The 18,049-nt window shown below is 69.6% G+C and overlaps 2 protein-coding genes across 7 annotated transcripts in view; one reads left to right on the forward strand and one right to left on the reverse strand.

The window, feature by feature from the left end:
• ARHGEF11 (Rho guanine nucleotide exchange factor 11) overlaps window positions 1-12,073 on the forward strand; it is a 25,098-nt gene extending 13,025 nt beyond the window's left edge. Inside the window, 32 exon segments of the mRNA XM_083813826.1 lie at window positions 121-258; window positions 385-459; window positions 875-976; window positions 1,371-1,469; window positions 2,084-2,126; window positions 2,260-2,356; window positions 2,446-2,568; window positions 2,825-2,848; window positions 3,146-3,290; window positions 3,405-3,501; window positions 3,960-3,989; window positions 4,214-4,343; window positions 4,483-4,662; window positions 4,983-5,030; window positions 5,542-5,729; window positions 5,817-5,963; window positions 6,225-6,304; window positions 6,506-6,631; window positions 6,726-6,843; window positions 7,144-7,322; window positions 7,408-7,483; window positions 7,696-7,863; window positions 7,974-8,061; window positions 8,191-8,292; window positions 8,528-8,610; window positions 8,712-8,909; window positions 9,022-9,294; window positions 10,045-10,098; window positions 10,524-10,658; window positions 10,661-10,725; window positions 10,855-11,035; window positions 11,317-12,073. Coding sequence (XP_083669952.1) covers window positions 121-258; window positions 385-459; window positions 875-976; window positions 1,371-1,469; window positions 2,084-2,126; window positions 2,260-2,356; window positions 2,446-2,568; window positions 2,825-2,848; window positions 3,146-3,290; window positions 3,405-3,501; window positions 3,960-3,989; window positions 4,214-4,343; window positions 4,483-4,662; window positions 4,983-5,030; window positions 5,542-5,729; window positions 5,817-5,963; window positions 6,225-6,304; window positions 6,506-6,631; window positions 6,726-6,843; window positions 7,144-7,322; window positions 7,408-7,483; window positions 7,696-7,863; window positions 7,974-8,061; window positions 8,191-8,292; window positions 8,528-8,610; window positions 8,712-8,909; window positions 9,022-9,294; window positions 10,045-10,098; window positions 10,524-10,658; window positions 10,661-10,725; window positions 10,855-11,035; window positions 11,317-11,366 — 3,642 coding nt within the window. The 3' untranslated portion in view covers window positions 11,367-12,073.
• Window positions 12,031-15,938, reverse strand: LRRC71 (leucine rich repeat containing 71; the record flags this gene model as incomplete). Of its 6 annotated transcripts, none has more annotated exons than XM_083813828.1 (15): window positions 15,891-15,938; window positions 15,128-15,236; window positions 14,938-15,054; window positions 14,733-14,858; window positions 14,516-14,591; window positions 14,332-14,406; window positions 14,175-14,243; window positions 13,907-14,066; window positions 13,745-13,828; window positions 13,359-13,445; window positions 13,182-13,283; window positions 12,914-12,953; window positions 12,554-12,839; window positions 12,342-12,460; window positions 12,033-12,259 (listed from the first exon to the last, which is right to left on the reverse strand). In XM_083813828.1, the coding sequence occupies exons 2-15, from the start codon at window positions 15,225-15,227 to the stop codon at window positions 12,084-12,086; spliced, it is 1,617 nt and encodes a 538-aa protein (XP_083669954.1). In that variant the 5' UTR covers window positions 15,228-15,236; window positions 15,891-15,938. The 6 variants fall into 6 exon arrangements, with proteins under 6 accessions (XP_083669955.1, XP_083669954.1, XP_083669953.1 ...); XM_083813831.1 differs by having other exon boundaries at window positions 12,108-12,259; window positions 12,554-12,662; window positions 12,760-12,839; window positions 13,182-13,280; window positions 13,745-14,066; XM_083813829.1 differs by lacking the exon at window positions 12,914-12,953 and having other exon boundaries at window positions 12,031-12,259; window positions 12,554-12,662; window positions 12,760-12,839; window positions 13,182-13,280; window positions 13,745-14,066.
• Between the last annotated feature and the right edge of the window lie 2,111 nt (window positions 15,939-18,049).

Consider the following 18,049-nt stretch of genomic DNA (forward strand, 5'->3'; position numbering starts at 1 on the left):
CTCCCGAGACAGCCCCAAACATCTCGGCCGGGCGGGCGAGAGCCCCCCCCAGCCCCCGGTGGTGGCGCGGAGCCGTCCCCGCACCCGTCCCCTCCGTCACCTCCCCGTCATCCCGAGCAGATGTCCCTGAACCGCAACTCCGTCCTCTCCGACCACGGCCTGGACAGCCCGTGGACCTCCCCGGTCATCACCTCCCGCCTCTACCAGCACCACCGCCGCCAGGGCTCCGACACCCCCTTCACCCCCACCGCCGAGCAGGTAGGACGGGGCCGATCCTGCCCTGCCGTGGGCTGGGTGCCGCGGCGCTGGGGACGGCCCGGCGGGCGTCCCTGCGCTCCCCGAAGCCGGCGCCTGGCTCCCAGCGCCGTCCCTTGTCCCTTGCAGGGATCGGAGCGCGCGGGACGCCCCCTCATCATCGGGCCGGAGGAGGATTACGACCCGGGATACTTCAACAACGAGGTAGCGGCGGCCAAGCTCCTCTTGGCTTTCGTCCCGTCTCGTCGGGGGCGGCTGGCCGGGGTCACGGGACGGGGCTCTCACCCCTCCCACGGCCTTCCCTTTGTCGCCGCGTGCCCTGGTGCCCGGGAAGCGGTGGCATTTAGAAATCCTCCCAAGGAGGATTTCAGCCGGGCCGCTGACCTCCGCTGCCCCCATCGCCCAGCCTCTGCTGTCACCTCACCCACGCGGCGGGGACGGGGATGGCCCCGGTCGAGCTGGCGGTGCTGGTCCAGGGGGAGGCCGGTGGCCCCGTCGGGGTGGGAGATGGGGAGCAGGGGCTGGGGTTTAGGCCAGCGATGAGCCGCGGGGTGGGGATAATCCGGAGAATTCGGTTCCTTTCTTGCCTAACCGGTGCTTTCTCCTCCGGGTCCTGCAGTGCGACTCCCTCTTCCAGGACCTGGGCAAGCTCAAGTCGCGGCCGGCACACCTGGGGGTCTTCCTGCGCTACATCTTCTCCCAGGCCGATCCCAGCCCCCTGGTAAGAGCTACGGGCACCAAACGGGGGGAAATAGCGACGGGGCAGCGTGTTCGGGGCCCTCCCCGTTTCCCTGGGGTCCCGCAGGGCGCTGGCGGTTTGCAGAGCATCTTGGCAAAGCGCAGGCTCCGCGCAGGGCTCCGGCAGCCGGCTCCTGCTGCAGGCAGCTGCCAGCCAGCGGTGTCCCCAGCCGTGCCTGCGGCGAGGGGAAAGCCCAGTGTAGGGTTACACGGCCTCCCCTTCCTCCCAGGCGTGGCACGGGGAGGGTGCTGCCCTCCCCGGACCCCCGTGAGCGTTTCCTGTTTCATGGCCGTCCGGCGTTACTGAGCGTTTCACCTTCCTGCCTCGAGCCCTTCCTCCCTCCTCGCTGACCAGCTCCGCTCTCCCCTCCTTGCAGCTCTTCTACTTATGCGCAGACGTGTGCCAGCAGACGGCCGCGAAGGATTCCCGGGTCTTGGGAAAGGAAATCTGGAACATCTTCTTGGAGAGGAACGCGGTGAGGACCGGAGCTGTGAGCCTGCGTGGGGATGGGAGACGGGAGGGGAATCAGCTGGAAAGCCAACCTCGCACTTCGGTGTCACGTCCCTTGCACAACGGCCCTTTTTTTTTTAACGGCGTTTTTGCCGCTGCCGTCGCTTTGCTGGTTCCTCCGCATCGGTGCACGTTGCGTAAGGCGCGTACCCACGCGTTGCACAACGGCAGCGGCCTCAGCGCCCGGCAGCTCGGAGCAGGAGGGGCAGGAGGAGCAAGAGGAGCAGCAGGAGCAGCAGGAGCATCCTGGCAGCAAGGATGGGGCTCGAGGCTCTGCCCCTAGCGCTCTTGGGGCACCTACTGTTTGGAGGGAGCAGGTTTCGCTCCCGCTGCTCCAGAGGATTTTGTATTTTGGGTGCTGAGATGAGTGCCAGGCGTTTGTGTGTCTGGGAGCGTTGAGACTCAGCTCTTGGCTGCAGCAATGCCAGGTGGTGGTGCAGGAGCACGGGCACCCTCCCCCAGCAGCTTGGTGCTGCTGTGAGCGTGGTTTCAGCACCCCCAGCTCCTTCCAGCCCTGCTCGCTGCCTGGCAGAAGCGAAGCGGTGCTGAGCTGCTCTTGTGTCGCCTTCCCTCCCCCAGCCTCTCCGAGTGAAAGTGTCGGAGCAGCTCCTGGCTGAGATCGGTGAGTGAGGAGGGTTGGTGAGCTCCAGGCAGATGGCGAGGCTCTCGCAGCCTGCCCCGGGGCAGCCAGGGGATCCTCTGTGCCCCCCCCCCGCGGGCTGCGGTGACACCGGCCGTCCTCTCCTGTCACCCAGAGACTCGCCTGCGGAACGGGGACGATGTCCGAGCCGCCCTCTTTGAGGCTCAGGAGATGGTGATGCCCGAGATCCAGGAGCAGATCCAGGACTACAGGTGGCCCAGCGGCGCAGAGCCCGTTGTGCTCCCCCCCGTGCCTCCGCCCGGTGTCCGGGCTCGTGGCACTGAGCCCCGTGTGCCCGCAGGACGAAGCGCACCATGGGCCTGGGGAGCCTGTACGGGGAGAACGACCTCCTCGACCTGGACGGGGACCCCCAGAAGGAGCGGCAAGTGGCCGAGAAGCAGCTGGCCCAGCTGGGTGACATCCTGTGAGTGCCCGTCGGGAAGGGATCGGGCACGGGAAGGGCTCGGCTCCTCCGTCCTGCCACCTCCCCGTCGTTACTGGGGGAGACTGGGGGAAGGAGAGTTTGGAGCGGGAGCTGGGCGCGCTGGCATCGGGGCAGGAGGAGGGGGCTCCTGGGGGGAGTTGGGGGAGGAAGGGCTCGGTGCTGGGAGCACCTCACCTGGGGGCTGAGCAGAGGAACCCTTCCAAACAAGCTCTGTCATCCCTGTCTCTCTTTCCAGGTCCAAATATGAAGAGGACAGGAGGTGAGTGACCCCTGGACACGGCAGGCGTGCGCCCAGACGCGGCTGCACTGCAGTAGTTAGCTCAGGAGGCAAAAGGGGGGCCCAGAGAGGAGGTGTAGGGGCACCCCCTCCCCGTGCTGGCCCGCGGCACCCTCTCCCAGTGCCGTGTATCCCCGGGGGCCCTCGGGGTGGCCCTGGGGAAGGAGCAGACCCCGTCACCCCACACCCCGCAGGCCATCCTGGCCTCGTTCGCCTCCTCCAGCCCCCGACGCTGTGTCCTGGTGCCTCACCTCCAGCTCACGCTCGCCTCTCTTCCAGCTCCCCCATGGCCTTTGCCCTCAGCACGTACATGAACCACACCGGCATCCGCAGCCGGGAGCCGCGCGTGGCCAGCGCCAGCGAGAAGGCGCAAGCCCTCCCGGACAAGGACAAGTGGCTGCCCTTCTTCCCCAAGACCAAGAAGGTGGGTGGCTGGCTGGCAGCCGGCCCTCGGGGATGGTGCCGCCGCCTCCTGAGGTCGGGGTGACCCTGGGGAGCCGCGCTGTGACGCCAGCGCTCCTCTCGGGTGCCCCAACAGAGCAGCAGCACGAAGAAGGACAAGGATGCCATGGAAGACAAGAAGCGCAACCCCATCCTCAAGTACATCGGGAAGCCCAAAATCTCCTCCCAGAGCAGTGAGTACCGGCACCTTCTGGGACGCCGTTCCACCGACGCCCCGCTGCCGGAGGGGACCTGCAGCCACCCGCCTGCCCTTGGCTCCCCTTCGCCCACAGCAGGCACCTCGCAGCCGCTCCCCCACGCTCTCCTCCTCCAGCCGCCCATTGGAAACCCCTTATCTGGGCCGTCCGTGCTCCCACGTGGCTTTGAGGGGAGCAGGAAGGGAGCTGAGCTTGAGCTCTCCCCAAAATTCATCCTAAATAACCCCATCCTGCAGGCTGCCACAGCCCAGGAGCTGCTGGGGTGGGCTGGGATGGTGGAGAGCCTCCGCACGTGTGCCTACAGCCGTGTGTGTTCCCCTTCCTCCCCTTCTGCTTTCAGTTCTCATGCCGTCAGCTCACACGCTCCCTCTCTGCCTCCTTCGCCGCTGAAACGCAGGATTGATTTGACATCTCATTTTTGTTTTTCCTTTCAGCATTTCATGTCCCTTTGTCCCCTGTCGAAGGTAAAAGGCCTCTTCTTTTATTTGCCATTCACCTCATGCGCTTGGTTTTTGGTTTATCCCCCCCCCCCGAGGCACCCAGCGTTGGGGCGGGAGGAGGGCTGCCCCGCGTGCGCTCGGGACGTCTCCCCGGTGCTGCCCGCTGGCCTTGGGGACACCCCCGTGGTGAGCTCCGGCGGCTCCCCCTGCCCGCCCTCACCGGGGTCCCTTCCTCGCCTTCGCCCCAGCAGTCAAACCCGGCAATGTGAGGAACATTATCCAGCACTTTGAGAACAACCAGCATTACGAGAGCCAGGAGCCCGGCACGCAGCGCCTCTCCACCGGCAGCTTCCCCGAGGACCTGCTGGAGGCTGACGGGTAGGGTGGAGGCTGCCGGGTGCCCTCGGTGGTCCCGGGGCTCTTTGTGGCCGGGACCCTGAGTTTTCCTGCACGTGTGCGTCCCTGCTGCCTCTGCGGGCTCGGCCTGACTGCTCCCGGCTTTGTCTCGCCGCTGCAGCTCCCGCGCCGAGGTCAAGCTGGGCCGGTCGGAGAGCTTGAAAGGCCGCGAGGAGATGAAGAAATCTCGGAAAGCAGAAAACGTGCCCCGGTCCCGCAGCGACGTGGACATGGATGCCGCAGCCGAGGCCACCAGGCTTCACCAGTCGGCGTCGTCCTCCGCCTCCAGCCTGTCCACCAGGTGGGAGCCGCTGCTGGAGCCCAGGCTGGGGGGCACCCGGGTTCCCCTCGGCCCTCAGGAGGGAGCTGGGATGCTCGGGGGCCTGAAACCTCCCCCTCGGGCTGTGACGCTGCCTCCCGGGCAGGCTCCGTGGGTCAAGGCCAAGCCTTGGCCACGCAGAATGGGACGGTCGCTGCGGCACCCAGCTGCCTGCAGAGCTCCGGGGCTGACGTTCGTCATGGGAAACCGGGGGGAAATTGGGCTTAATCTGGTGGGAAACGCCGCAGGGGTGCGGCGGTGGGCAGAGGGGGCTCGCGGGTGATGCTCCTGTCCCTCCCCAGGTCGCTGGAAAACCCCACGCCCCCCTACACGCCCAAGATGGGACGCAGGTGAGTGGCCCGGCCGCCGCTGCCATCGCCTCTACCGCGCCGCCCCGAGCCCGCCGCGGGGCCGGTTTCCTACAGAGCAGGAGGGTCACTGTAGAGGGGACCGGGGGGGGTCAGAGGGGCTCTGCCTAGCTTCTCCCTTCCCACCCCCCGGGGCCTTGCCAGAGCACAAGGGGAAACGGCGCCCAGGGCTGCCCCGGGAGGGAGTCCCCGGAGATGCCTCCGGCTTGGCGCAGTCGTGCTGCGTAACGGCAGCTCCCCGTCCTCGGGGGCTAGGGGGCACCTCTGTTCCCTTGTGTCTCACGCAGGAGCTTAATGGACCTATGTAGATGGCTGCTGGGGGACCTAGTCTTTTAGCTCGAGAGTCAGAGGCTTGTGCTTCTTGTGCGGAAGGTCCCGGGTTCAAGCCGAAATAGGGCCCAGGTAGATATTGGCTGTGCTGGGAGCGCTGCAGGCGGGCTCGCTGGCGGCCGCCGCCGCGGCGTACTCCCACCGCCGCCTTTCACCCTCCCAGGAGCATCGAGTCGCCCAGCCTGGGCTTCGGCGTCGACCCCTTCCTGCCTCACCTCCTGGAGGACGAGCAGGGCCAGCTCTCGGACCTGGAGCCCGAGCTGGACTCGCAGAACTGGCAGCACACGGTCGGCCGGGAGGTGCTGGCCAGCCTGCCGCAGAAGGAGATCGACCGGCAGGAGGTGATCAACGGTAAGGAGCCGGGGGTCTCCCGCCCCCCCCCGCCGGCACCTCGGGAGGCCCAGGGGACGTCCCCAAGCCCGCCTGCCTCTCGCGCAGAGCTCTTTGCCACGGAAGGGTCTCACCTCCGCATCCTCCGGGTCCTCGACCTCCTCTTCTACCAGCGGATGAGGAAGGAGAGCCTGCTGTCCCGCGAGGAGCTGGCGCTGCTCTTCCCCAACCTCCCAGACGTGATCGAAATCCACAGTGAGCCTCCTCCCTCCCGCCTTCCCCTCTCCCCCGCAGGCCTGGCAGCGCCGTCCTGTCTCACCTCTCCGCCCTCTCGTTTCCCGGTGGCTCTCCAGAGCCTGTTAAATTCTGGGATCTGCCAGCGCCCGCCTCTGGGATGCCCGAGCGTCACCAGCCTTTGCGTAGCGTGATCCAAGGACAGGCATCGGTGCCCCGCTCCTTGGCAGATTTCATTCGAGCGGTCCGAGCTCACTTCTTGTCTCTCGCATCCTCGCCCAGATTCTCTCTCCGAATCCATGAAGAAGCTCCGGGAAGAAGGACCAATCATCAAGGAAATCGGGGATCTCATGCTGTCTCGGGTAAGGAGGGATGGCTGCGGGGGGGGGTGCGGAGGCGAGGCAGCCCTGGGGACGTCTGGTTATCCGGGAGGACGGGCTGGAGGGGATGGAGGGGGCTCTGTGGAGCCAGGGCAGCGGGGCGGACGAGCTCTGGGAGAGCCCTGGATGGGGTCGGGGTGGGCCAAGCCTCGGGGTGACCGGGCCCCCCCTGTGCCCCCCCAGTTCGACGGCCTGGCCAAGGAGGAGATCCAGCAGGTGACTGCGGACTTCTGCTCGTACCAGTCCATCGCCCTGGAGCTGATCAAAACCAAGCAGCGCAAGGAGACCCGTTTCCAGATCTTCATGCAGGTTCGCTCCTCTCCTGGGCCGCTCCTCGCCCTGGCGCTCCCCCGGCTCGCCCCCGTCGCACCTCGGGGCCTTCATCCTCTTCCTCCCGCCCTAGGAAGCAGAAAGCAACCCGCAGTGCCGGCGCCTGCAGCTCAAGGACTTGATCATCTCCGAAATGCAGCGCCTGACCAAGTACCCGCTGCTGCTGGAGAACATCCTCAAGCACACCGAGGGTAGGGGGCGCCGGGGGGGGCACCGGGGGCCGTGCGCTCACCTCGGGCACGTCCTTCAGGAAGCGATGGCTTTGGGCCGTGGGGCTCGTGCCTCTCCGTTGTCACCCGGAGCCAAATCCGGGGGCTGTGAGGAGGACGTGCTGCTTTCCAGCGGGGCTGGGGGGGGGGAACCTCCCCCCCTTTCAGCAGGGAGCTCATCTCTGAGCCCGGGGTGCAGCTGCGGGTGCGGGAGCTGGCACGGAGGGATGGGGCAGCACCATCCATCTCCTCCTGACCCTCGGCTCCGCTCCGCCGTCCCAGCGGGCACCTCGGAGCACGACAAGCTGTGCCGAGCCCGGGACCAGTGCCGGGACATCCTCAAGTACGTGAACGAGGCCGTGAAGCAAGCGGAGAACCGGCACCGCCTGGAGGGCTACCAGAAACGCCTGGACGCCACCTCGCTGGAGAGGACCAGCAACCCCCTGGCTGCCGAGTTCAAGGTAGCCCCAGCTCCCCGGGGGGTTCGGGGGGGGGTCGCCCGGTGCCAGCCACGCTCACCGCTGCCCTCTGCCCCCCCCCCCGCAGAGCCTGGACCTCACCTCCCGGCGCATGATCCACGAGGGGCCGCTCACCTGGCGCATCGGCAAGGACAAGACCGTGGGTACGGACCTTCCCGGGGAGAGCCGGGAGATCCCGCCCCCCCCCCCCCGCCTCCTGCAGGATCTGGGCCTTTCACCCCGGGTCCCGGTGGCGTTTTGGGGACTCCGTGAGGCTGGGGACGGCCGGGGACAGCGTATCCGCGGGGCCACCGTCCCTCCCGGCTGCGAGGAGCTGCGAGGAGCTGAGCCCCCGCCGTCCGCTCTCACACCGCAGACCTGCACGTGCTGCTCCTCGAGGACCTCCTGGTGCTGCTGCAGAAGCAGGACGAGAAGCTGGTGCTCAAGTGCCACAGCAAGACGGCGCTGGGCTCCTCGGACAACAAGCAGACCTTCAGCCCCGTCCTCAAGCTCAACTCGGTGCTCATCCGCTCCGTGGCCACAGGTAGGGGGGTTTGGGGGGGACCCGAGGCGGGTGGCAGGGGAGCTGTCCTGCTGGGACCGGGCGGCCCTCGCCGGACCCCGACCTCCTTTCTCCTCCCGCTCCCCGCGCAGATAAGCGAGCCCTCTTCATCATCTGCACGTCGGAGCTGGGCCCCCAGATCTACGAGCTGGTGGCGCTGACGTCCTCCGAGAAAAACACGTAAGGAGGAGCGGGACGGGCGCTGGGAGCTGGCGGGGACTGGGGGTTGGGGGACGGGGGGGTTCCTCCGGGTGTGCCCCCCCCCCCCAACACCCCAGGAGCTGAAGGTGCTGCTCTGGGCCGCCCCAGGTGGATGGAGGTGCTGGAGGAGGCGGTGCAGAGCTCCACCAGGAATGCCACCTTCCCCCCCAAGCGCCGGACGCCGGAGCCCACCCGCGCGGCCCCCTCCAGGTGAGCGGCGGGGCCTTACTGGGAGCCGGGGCCGGAGCCCAGTTCGGCACTGGTTCGGCACTGGGGGACGAGGCCAGCGCGCCACGGGCTCTCTCAGACCCAGGGCGCTGGGGACGCGGCTCCCCCCCTGGTGCGAGAGCGGCTCGCTGGGGACCTGGGGGTGGCTGCCAGGGCTCCCGGCCCCTTGTCGCTGCTGCCCCCCCCCCGCCTAACCCCCCCCTTTCCATCCTCGTAGCCTGGTGCTGCCGGACGCCGACGTCTCCCCCATCCTGTCCCGAGGCGCCGGCTCCGCAGCGGAGGCGGAGGAGAGCTCCTCAGGTGAGCCCCCCCGCGCCCCCCCCCCCACCGCCTCGGCTGCCCCGTCCCCGGGGTGGGGTGGGGGGCGCAGCTCTGAGCCCCCCCCCCCCGTGTCCCCGCAGCGGACGACAATCCCGCCGAGCTGCTGGGCGAGGAGAAGCCCCCGGCGCTGCCCGAGGAGCCGCAAAGCAGCGAGGTAGAGGAGGAAGGGGAGGAAGAGCCCGCGGGGGCGGCCGGAGCCTTCCCGGAGCCCCCCATGCGCCTGGCGCTGCCGGTGCCGCTCTCGGCGGAGGGGCTGGCCGAGGCGGCCCTGGAGGACGGTGAGCACCCTTGGGGGGGGGGGAGATCAAGGAGGGGGGGTCCCCCGAGGGAGCGGGGGTGGGGATGGCACCCAAAAACCGCCTCTTCCCCCCCCCCCCCCCCCCATCCCAGTGGAGAACCTGCGGCTCCTGATCCTGCGGAGGCTCCTGGGCGGCCGCGACGCGGAGCCCGAGGACGACGTGACGCCCACGCCGTCGGTCAGCGGCGGCGCCCAGCCGTGGGACCCGGTGCTCTGCGGCCACGATTCGGCCTCCCAGGAGGTGCTGGCCGAGCCCCCGGCACCCCCCGAGGAACCGAAGCCCCCGCACCACCGAAGCTGGGAGGAGACGAGCCGGACGCGTCCGGCAGCGGAGGAGCCCGGCGGCTACAAGGTCGTCCGGAAAGGTAGGGGGCTGCCGACAGCCCCCCCCCACCCAGGGGCCGGGAGGGGTGCGGGCACCCAGGACCCCCCCCCCCAGCCCTCTCTCTCCCGTACCTGCCCCCGGCTGCGATTTGGGTGCTCGCTCCCTGCTTGCGCGAGGTTTGCGTGAGGGGTGCGGGTAAACCCCGCTCCCTGTGCACGGCGCTGGGTGCTGGTGCTGGGTGCTGTGGGGTGCCGGTGGTGGTGGTGGTGCTGGTGGGTGCTGGTGAGGGGTGCAGGTTGACCCCCCCCCCTCCCTGTGCACAGCCCTGGTGCTGGGTGCTGGTGCTGGGTGCTGTGGGGTGCCGGTGGTGGTGCTGGTGGGTGCTGGTGGGTGCTGGTGCTGGGTGCTGGTGGGTGCTGGTGCTGGTGGTGGGACGCTGATGTGGTGCTGGTGGTGGGGAGCTGATGGGTGCCAGGATTGGGGTGCTGGTGCTGGGGTGCTGGTGTTGGGGTGCCGGTGGTGGTGCTGGGTGTGCTGGTGGTGGGTGCTGGTGGGTGCTGGTGCTGGGTGCTGGTGCTGGGTGCTGGTGGGTGCTGGTGCTGGTGGTGGGACGCTGATGTGGTGCTGGTGGTGGGGTGCTGATGGGTGCTGGTGGGTGCTGGGGTGCTGATGGTACCAGGATTGGGGTGCTGGTGGTGGGGTGCTGGTGCTGGTGTTGGGGTGCTGGTGCTGGGTGCCGGTGGCGGGTCCCGCTCACCCCCCCCCCCTCTTTCCGGGGTGCCCCCTGCAGGCAGCAGCCAATCAGCACCCGAGCTGCAGGAAGGAGGCGGAGCTCGTGTAGATGGTAAAGGGACCCCCCCCGCCCCCCCCCCCAATTCCCAGCCCGGGGGGGGGGTCCCCGGGTCCCAGCAGGGACGCGCGGCCCTGTGATGGGGGGGACGCCCCCGTGTCCCCCGGGGGGAGCCGTGTGTCCCAACGATGACACGGGGCGGGGGGGGGGGGACACGTCCCTGGGATGGTTGGGGGGGGGCTGTGTCCCCTGGGAACGGGGGGGGCCGTGTCCCCAAGGACCGTGCCCCCCCCCCCCCCCCCAGTGGATGCCACCGAGCGCCCTGGCAGCCCCGCTGCCCCACGATCCCGTGGCCGGATCCTGCCACAAATGCCCCCCCCTGCAGCCCCCCCCCCCGGCCATGAGGCCGCCAGCCCCCCCCCCGTGCTCCCACGGCCCCCCCCCGCCACCCCAACACTGCTCCCCCCCCCCCTTTCCAGGCAACTACTTCTACGTCAGCATGCCCCTGGGACCCCCCAAGCCTGCGCCGCCCCCCAGCCCCCCCCGGGGCTCCCCCCCCCGGGACCTCTCCTCCTGCCCCAGCACCGCCGAGGCCCCCCCGGAGCCCCCGGCCCCCCCCGCGACGTCGACCTCATCTTCCGCACCATCGAGCAGCTGACGCTCAAGCTCAACAGGCTGAAGGTGAGCCCCCGTCGTGGTGCCTTGGGGGGGGGGGGGGGGCGGCTTTTTGGCATGGGGGGGACACCCCCAAACCCGTGCTGCCCCCCCCCCCCCAACTCCGTGCCCTTTCTCTTTGTGCCCCCCCCCCAGACCGTGGAAAGAGCCCACCGGGAGCTGCTGCGCTCCCTGGGGCACGGCTCCTCGCCCGACGCCACCCCCGTGGGGGGCTCGGCCCCGGGGACGGAGGGGGGGCCCCAGCGGCCCCCCAGCCCCGAGGGCGGCAGCCCCCTGACCCTGCGGAGCCTGCAGGGCCCCAGCGCCAACACGCCGGGTGAGTGGCGGTGCCTGGCCCCCCGCCGACCCCTTTTTCCCTGTCCCCCCCCCCCGTTATCCCCCTTTTTCCATCCTTTTTGCCCTTCTCTCCATCCCCCTTCGCCCCCTTCTCACCCATTTCTCCCCCCCCCATTTCGCCCCCACCCCACTTTTCATCCCCTTCTCACCTTCCCCTCGCCCCCCACCCTCTTCCCACTGCCCCCCCCGCCCCACACCCCTTTGCCTCCCCCCCTCAGCCCCCTCCCTCCCCCTCACCCCCTTTCTCCCCCTCTCTTCCAGGCTGCCGAGCCCCCCTGGCCGAGGACCCCGCTCACACCGCCGACCTTTAGCCCCGCCGCGGGGTGTGGGGGGGGGGCAAATCTCCCCCCTAAAAATCACTCTAAAGCTGGGGGGGGGGGGGAGCTGCCCACCAGCCCCCCCCGGCACCCCCGGGGGCCGGCAGCGAGCGCGAGGAGCCTCGAGACCCAGGCTGCTGGGGGGGGGGGGGGCTTCTGCTGGAAGGAGGGCGCGCGGGACCCCCGCCCCGCCGGCCCCCACCCTGCATGGCAGCCCCGGCTCGGCCCCCCCCTGCGCCCCCCCCGGCCGCGAGAGCTGGATCTAGTCTGTATAAATGCACTTTGTTTCGTTCCTCTCCGTGCTGCGGCCCCCCCACCCTGTCCCCCCCCCCCGCTGCCTATAAATATGTACGTACGTGCCCCCGCCGTGTAAATAACCCCGCGGCCCTCCCGTGTGTCCCCCCCCGACCCCCCCGCAGCCAGGATGGGGCCCGTTGTCACCGGGTTGGGGGGGGGGGGGACAGCCGGCGACAATCGGAGGCAGCCAGCCCCCGGGGGGGGCCGTGGCGAGGGTCTGGGGGGGGGTGCCTGTGCCCCCCCCCCTTCCTTCATCCCCGTCCCGCGCGTAGAGGCGAGGCCGGCGCTGGGGTGTGGTATATATATTATATATAATAGAGCCAAGACCGACTGGTTGCTGTTCGATGCTGTATAATCTCGTTTATTTCCTTCCTTCCGACGGTAAAGATTTTGGTTTGTGATTATTATTTGATTTTATTTTGATTTTTGTGTCCGTCCGTCCCCCCCCCCCCCCGAATCGAGCCGTCCCCTGGCTAGGGCGCCGCACCCTGCTCCTCCTCGCGGCCCCGCGGCCCGGGGACGGGGTTGCGCTGCTGCAGCAGCTCCCGGAGCCGGGCGAAGGCCTCGCAGCTGGGAGGGAAGCCGTTCCTCTGCGGGGACACCAGGGATGAGGCCGTGTCACCGTAACCCCCCCCCCCCGTCCCCTGTCCCCCCCCCGTGCGCCCCGCTCACCTGCAGCGAGAGGCGCAGCAGCCCCGGCCGCCCCGCGGCCCCCCCCGGCTGCTCCTCCTGCTGCTGCCCCTCCAGCACGGCCAGGAAGGCGCCCAGGCCCCGCTCCGTGATGTGGTTGTCTGCCGGGGGGGGGACACAACATGGACATAGAGGTGGGGACGGGCCCCGTGCCGCCGCCGAGCCCCCCCCCCCGAAGGTCCCCCCCCACTCACGGGCCAGGTTGAGGTTGAGCAGCGCGCGGTTCCCCGGCAGGACGACGTGCCCCCCGCGGTGCCACGCCGGCTCCAGCAGCGGGTGCGACGGCTCGGCCGGATCCTGCGCCTGGGGAGGAGGCGGAGGGGGGGGTGCTGAGGGTGTGTGGGGGGGTCCCAGACGCAGCATCGTGTCCCCCAGCCCCCCCCTTCCCGGTGCCACTCGCCTCCACGCTCTGCTTCTCCTTGCTGGCGGCTTTGGCGCCGCGGCCTCGGGTGGGCCGGGGGTCTGCGGGCGCTGTCGTGGCTGGGGGGGGGGGCAGAGGAGGAGGGAGGTGAGCCGGGCACAGCCCCCCCGTGCCCCCCAGGCCCCTCACTCACGCTTCTTGGGCTGCTTCAAGTCGTCCTTCCGCAGCAGCTCCTGCGAGGGACAGCGCCGGGGAGGGGGGGGGCACCGAGTTCAGCCCCGCTGCACCCCTCGGGCAGCACTTTGGGGACCCCCCCTTGTGCTGGGGGGAAACTGAGGCACGGCCACAGCCCCGCCGGCCCCCAGACAAAACCAGAATTTTTTTTTTAATCTGGCAGCTGTCTGATCGGCCGTGCCCCCCCCCAACCCCAAACCCCCCACGCTGGCCGCCCACCCCCTCACCTTCTTCTTGGCCGTGCCCTTGCTGTGCTTGGCCGGAGGCAGCCTCTCGGCGGCCGCGCTGCCCTGCAGGCTCGGGGCGTGCTCGCTCCTGGCCTCAGCCTGCTTCGGGAGCCACACACCGGTGCTCGGGGGGGGCGCCCAGGAAGCCCCCCCCCATCCCGCACACAAAACGCTCACCGCCTGGGGCTGTCCCAGCGCCTCCGCCAGCAGCAGCCGCCGCCGTTCCACCACCTCGGCGTGCGTCAGCGCGAAAGGACCCAGCACCTGGCACGAGCGGGGCCGGGGCTGCGATAATGGGGCCGGCCCCATCCCGGTCCGACCCCATCCCGCTCTGACCCCAACCTGCTCTGACCCCATCCTGCTCAGCTCCGACCCCATCCCGCTCCGTCCCCATCCTGCTCCGACCCCATCCCGCTCCGACCCCATCCTGCTCCGGCCCCAACCCGCTCCGACCCCATCCTGCTCCGGCCCCAACCCGCTCCAGCCCCATCCCGCTCAGCTCTGGCCCCATCTCCCTCCGGCCCCATCCTGCTCCTGCTCCCTTGCTGGGGGGTGAAGCCCACCTCGGCCAGCCGCAGGGCCCCCACGTCCCCGATGTCGTTGTGCGCCAGGGACAGCGACAGCAGCGAGCGGTTCCAGCGCAAGCCCTGGGGGGGGGGCACAGGATGGGCTGAGGGGGGGGGACGGGCAGCAGGCAGCGGCTCGCCAAGCCCCGCAGCCCCCACCTGGGCGATGTGCCCCGCTCCCACGTCCGAGATGCGGTTGAAGCTGAGGACCAGCGAGACCAGGCCGCGGTTGGAGGAGCTGAGGGTGGAGAGGCTCTGCCCGATGAGCCGGGCGGCCTCGTCGCCGATGCCGTTGTTGCGCAGCGAGAGGTGGGACAGCCTGCGGGGATGGGGGGGGGACAGCGGGGGTCCCGGTGGTCCCAGGCGGGATTTCGCCCCGTAGCGTGCCCCCCGCCCCGCTCTGCGCGGGGTCGAGCGCGGCACTCACGTGCTGCCGGGCCCCATCAGCAGGTGGAAGGAGTGCTCTGGCAAGGGGTTCCCCTCCAGGCTGAGCGTCCTGCGGAGGCAGGAGTTTCCAAAATTCTCTTAATTAAAGATAACGAGACAACAATTAAGGTGTTTCCCCCCCCCCTCCCACCGCCTACCCGAGGCCGGGGCAGCGTGCCAGCAGCGTGGTCAGCGCGGGGAGCAGGCGGTCGGTCAGCCCGGCCCTCCAGAGGCTGCGGGGGGGGGACACAAGTGGCATCAAGCGGCACGTCGCTGGGGAGGGGACGTGGCAGCGCCTGGGGGGGGGTCACCCGCGTGCCCCCTCCCCAGCCCCACACTCACTGCACGGCCCGCAGGTGGGCGAGGGCGGGCAGGCACTTGCCGAGGACGCCCAGCATCTCCTCCTCGACGGTCCAGCCTGACGGGGGGACGAGGCCAAAAAAGCGGGGTGGGGCGGGGGAAAAGCCCCCCCAAATGTGGCCTCGACCCTCCTCAAGGGCCTGCTGCGGCTCGTCCCCCGTCCCCCTAGGGACATTTTGGGGGAACTTTGGGGGCTCACCTCGCACGAAGACCTCGCGGACGCTCCGGGGGTCGTCGTGCTCCGTCTCCACCTGGACGCAGCGCTGGACGTGGCCGTGCCGGCGCCGGGTGCGGGTCTCCGGCCCCGCCGGTTCCTCGCCCTCCGCTGCAGAGGGATGGGTGCCTCGGGACCCCAAACCCCAGCACAACTCCCCCCGCCCCCCCCTCTCCCGCACCCCGCTCACCGGCTGCGGGGCCAGCGGGGGACGGCCGCGGGGTGACCGCGGGGACGGCGGCGATGCCGGCGCGGGCGCAGAGCTCGGCCAGGTCCTGCTCCAGGAGGCCGCTGCACTGGTACTCCTCTGGGGGGGGGGGGCGAGGTGTCAGGGGGGGTCCCCGCTGACTGGGCCCCCCCCCAAGCACTGCCAGCCTCACCTGCGCCCTGCTCGCCCTTCCTCGCCGCGTTCCTCGCCTCCTCCTCGGGGGCAGCCACCGCCACCTTCTCCCGGGGCGTTCGCTCCCGGCGCCGCCTCATGGCCGGCAGCTGGGGAGGGGCCGGGGGGGGGGGGGACACTCAGCGCCCCCCCCCCCCCCCCAGCGCCCCCCGGCCCCGAGGCTGGCACCCAAAGGATCCCTGGGCTAAGGGGGAGCCCCCTCCGAAGGGGACCCGGGGTGGGGGTCCCAGGGGTGGGGAGGACCCTGGGGGGGGTCCCATAGGTGGGGGGGACCCAGTGGGGGTTCCAGAGGTCGGGGGGGACACCTATGGGGGTCTCTATTAGGGGATGTAAGGGGGGTAATGGGGGGGGGGGGCAATGGGGGTCGCCACAGGGAGCAAGGGGGTTGCAGGGATGGGGGGGGAACCGCATGGGGGTCCCCATGGAGGGCTCCAGAAGGGGCATGGGGGGGGTCCCAAGACTGAGGGGTGCCCGTGGAGGTCTCCATGGGGGTCGAAGGAGGGTCCCGGGTGCTGAGGGGCAGCACTGGGGGGGTCCCCAAAGGGGGGAAAGGGGGGTCCCAGAGCGGGGGGGGCCTATAGAAGTTTGCTTAGGGGGTGGGGGGGGTCCCAGGGGGTTTGCACCGCCGGAGGGGGGAGCTGTGGGGGTCCCCCCGCGGAGCAGGGGGTCCCGGTGCCGGGGGGGCCCCGGGGGGCTCCTCGGGGGTCCCCATGGGGCCGGGGGGGGCCCAGGCCGGGCCCCACCTCGCTCGGCGGCCTCGGGCCGTCCCCATGGCAACGCGGGGGCGGGGCCGGAGAGCGGGGGGCGGGGCCGAGACCGGGAGGGGGCGGGGCCGGGAGGGGGTGGGCGGGGCCGAGGTGGAAGGTGGGGAGGGGGTAAGGGTGGGGCCGTGCTGCAGCGCTGATTGGACAATGTTTGGGCCAATCACGGGGCGCGCTTTGGATCCGCTCTGGGAGCGTTGCTGGGCCAGGTCCAGGGGCTGGGCCGGAGCTGCCCTGAGCCTGCCCTGGGCCGGCAGTGGGCGCCCGGCGGGGCCCTCTTGGGCAGCACTGGGACTTACTGGGGCCTTTCCTGGTGTTCTCCTCTGAGTTACGCTGGGCCAACCACCGGCATTTTGTTGGGGCCCTCATGGAAGCACTGCTGGGCCTTTCCTGCAGCCCTCACCGGACCATCACAGGGACAGTCACTGGGCACGTTCTGCTGCTGTTTCTGACTCATTATGGGGCAAATACTGAGCCTTCCCCGGAGCCTTCCCCAGAGCCGTTATTGGAGCATTCCTGGGGCAATCACTGGGCCTTTATTGGAGCCTTAATTGGACCAGAGTTGGGCCACAAACTGGGCCTTTACTGGAGCTTTCATTGCACTTTACTGGGCCATACAGTGGGCTTTTATTGAATCCAGCATTGGCCATTAATGGGCAAGTCACTGGGTCCTTAGTGGTGTTTTATTAGTACCATTATTGGGCCGAAGACAGGGCCTTTAGTGGAGCCTATTGCAAATTTTCTGGGGCAATCCCTTGGCCTGGTTGGGGTCTGTCATGTTACATAGCTGGGCAACCGCTGGGCCTTTAGCGGAGCCTTAACAGGACCAGAGCGGGCGCAAGCCCGGCCCCCCCCGGAGCCCTGCTGGGCAGTTCTGGGCCCGCCACTCGGCCTGGTTGGGCTCTGTCGCTGGACCGGAGCTGGGCCAATCACGGGGCCGGTGCTGGACCTTCAGCAGCCAATCACGGGGCGCGCTTTGGATCCGCTCCGGGAGCGTTGCTGGGCCCGGCCGAGGGACTGGGGAGGAGCTGCCCCTGAGCCTGCCCTGCGGGGCCCTCTTCGGGCAGCACTGGGGCACGGACTGGGATTTACTGGTGCTGGCCTGCGGGCCGTACTGGGCCGATCACCGGTATTTTGTTGGAGCCCTCAGGGAAGCATTGCTGGGCCAAAGATGGGGCCTTTCCTGCAGCCCTCACGGGACAATTCATGAGCCAATTAGTGGGGTTTGAGGGAGCCGTTACTGCAGCATTCCTGGGGCAATCACTGGGCCTTTATTGGAGCCTTAACTGAACAGAGCTGGGCTAAAGCTTGGGTCTTTACTGGAGTGCTGTTGTACATTTTTTGGGCCCGTCCCTTGGTCTTTTTTTGATCTCCCCTTGTCCCAGAGCTGGGCCCATCACTCAGTCTGTACTGGAGCTGTCCTCGCACCTTTACTGGGCCAGTCACTGGGCGTCTTCTGCAGCCCTCATTCAACCATTACAGGGGAAACTTCTAGACATATTCTGCAGCTGTATTTGGATCATTCTAGGGCCAATTCCCGAGCCTTTCCTGGAGCAGGCACTGGTCCATTCCTGGGCCCATCCCTGGCCCTTTCCTTGGGCCCTCGCTGGTTCATTCCTGGGCCCGTCCCTGGGTTGTTCTGGGTCCGTCCCAAGCTGTTGCTGGAGCTCTCCTGGCACCTTCCCTGCACCTCCCGAGGCGCTCCGTGGGGGCCTCACCGGACCGTTACCGGTTGACCCCCGCGGGCCCTTCCTGCAGCCCTCTTGGACCACACCAGCCCCCGCTGTCCCTTGGCCCGGCCCCGGGCCACGCTCGGGGCTTCGCCGCAGCCCCCTCGGATCGCCCCTGGGCCAATCACCGACCCTTTGCCGGCGTTGGGCAATCAGCGAACCAATCAGCGGGCAGCGCCTTGCTCCGGAGTGACCAATCACGAGGCGCGCTCTGGATCCGGCCTGGGCGCTTTGCTGCGCCATCCCCGCGCCCTGCTGCAGCCCCCCGGGCACGTAGGGGGGGTCTGGGGGCCCCTTCCCGGCCCCATCCCGGGGTCGTTCCCGGCCCCATCCCGGGGCTGCGCCCCCCGGGGCCCCCTCTGTGCTCCCCCCACCCCTGGCACAAGGATGCGGCCGCAGGCAGCCTGGAGC

Source organism: Anser anser, assembly GCF_964211835.1.
Source record: "Anser anser genome assembly, chromosome: 28".
Classification (NCBI taxonomy): Eukaryota; Metazoa; Chordata; class Aves; order Anseriformes; family Anatidae; genus Anser; species Anser anser.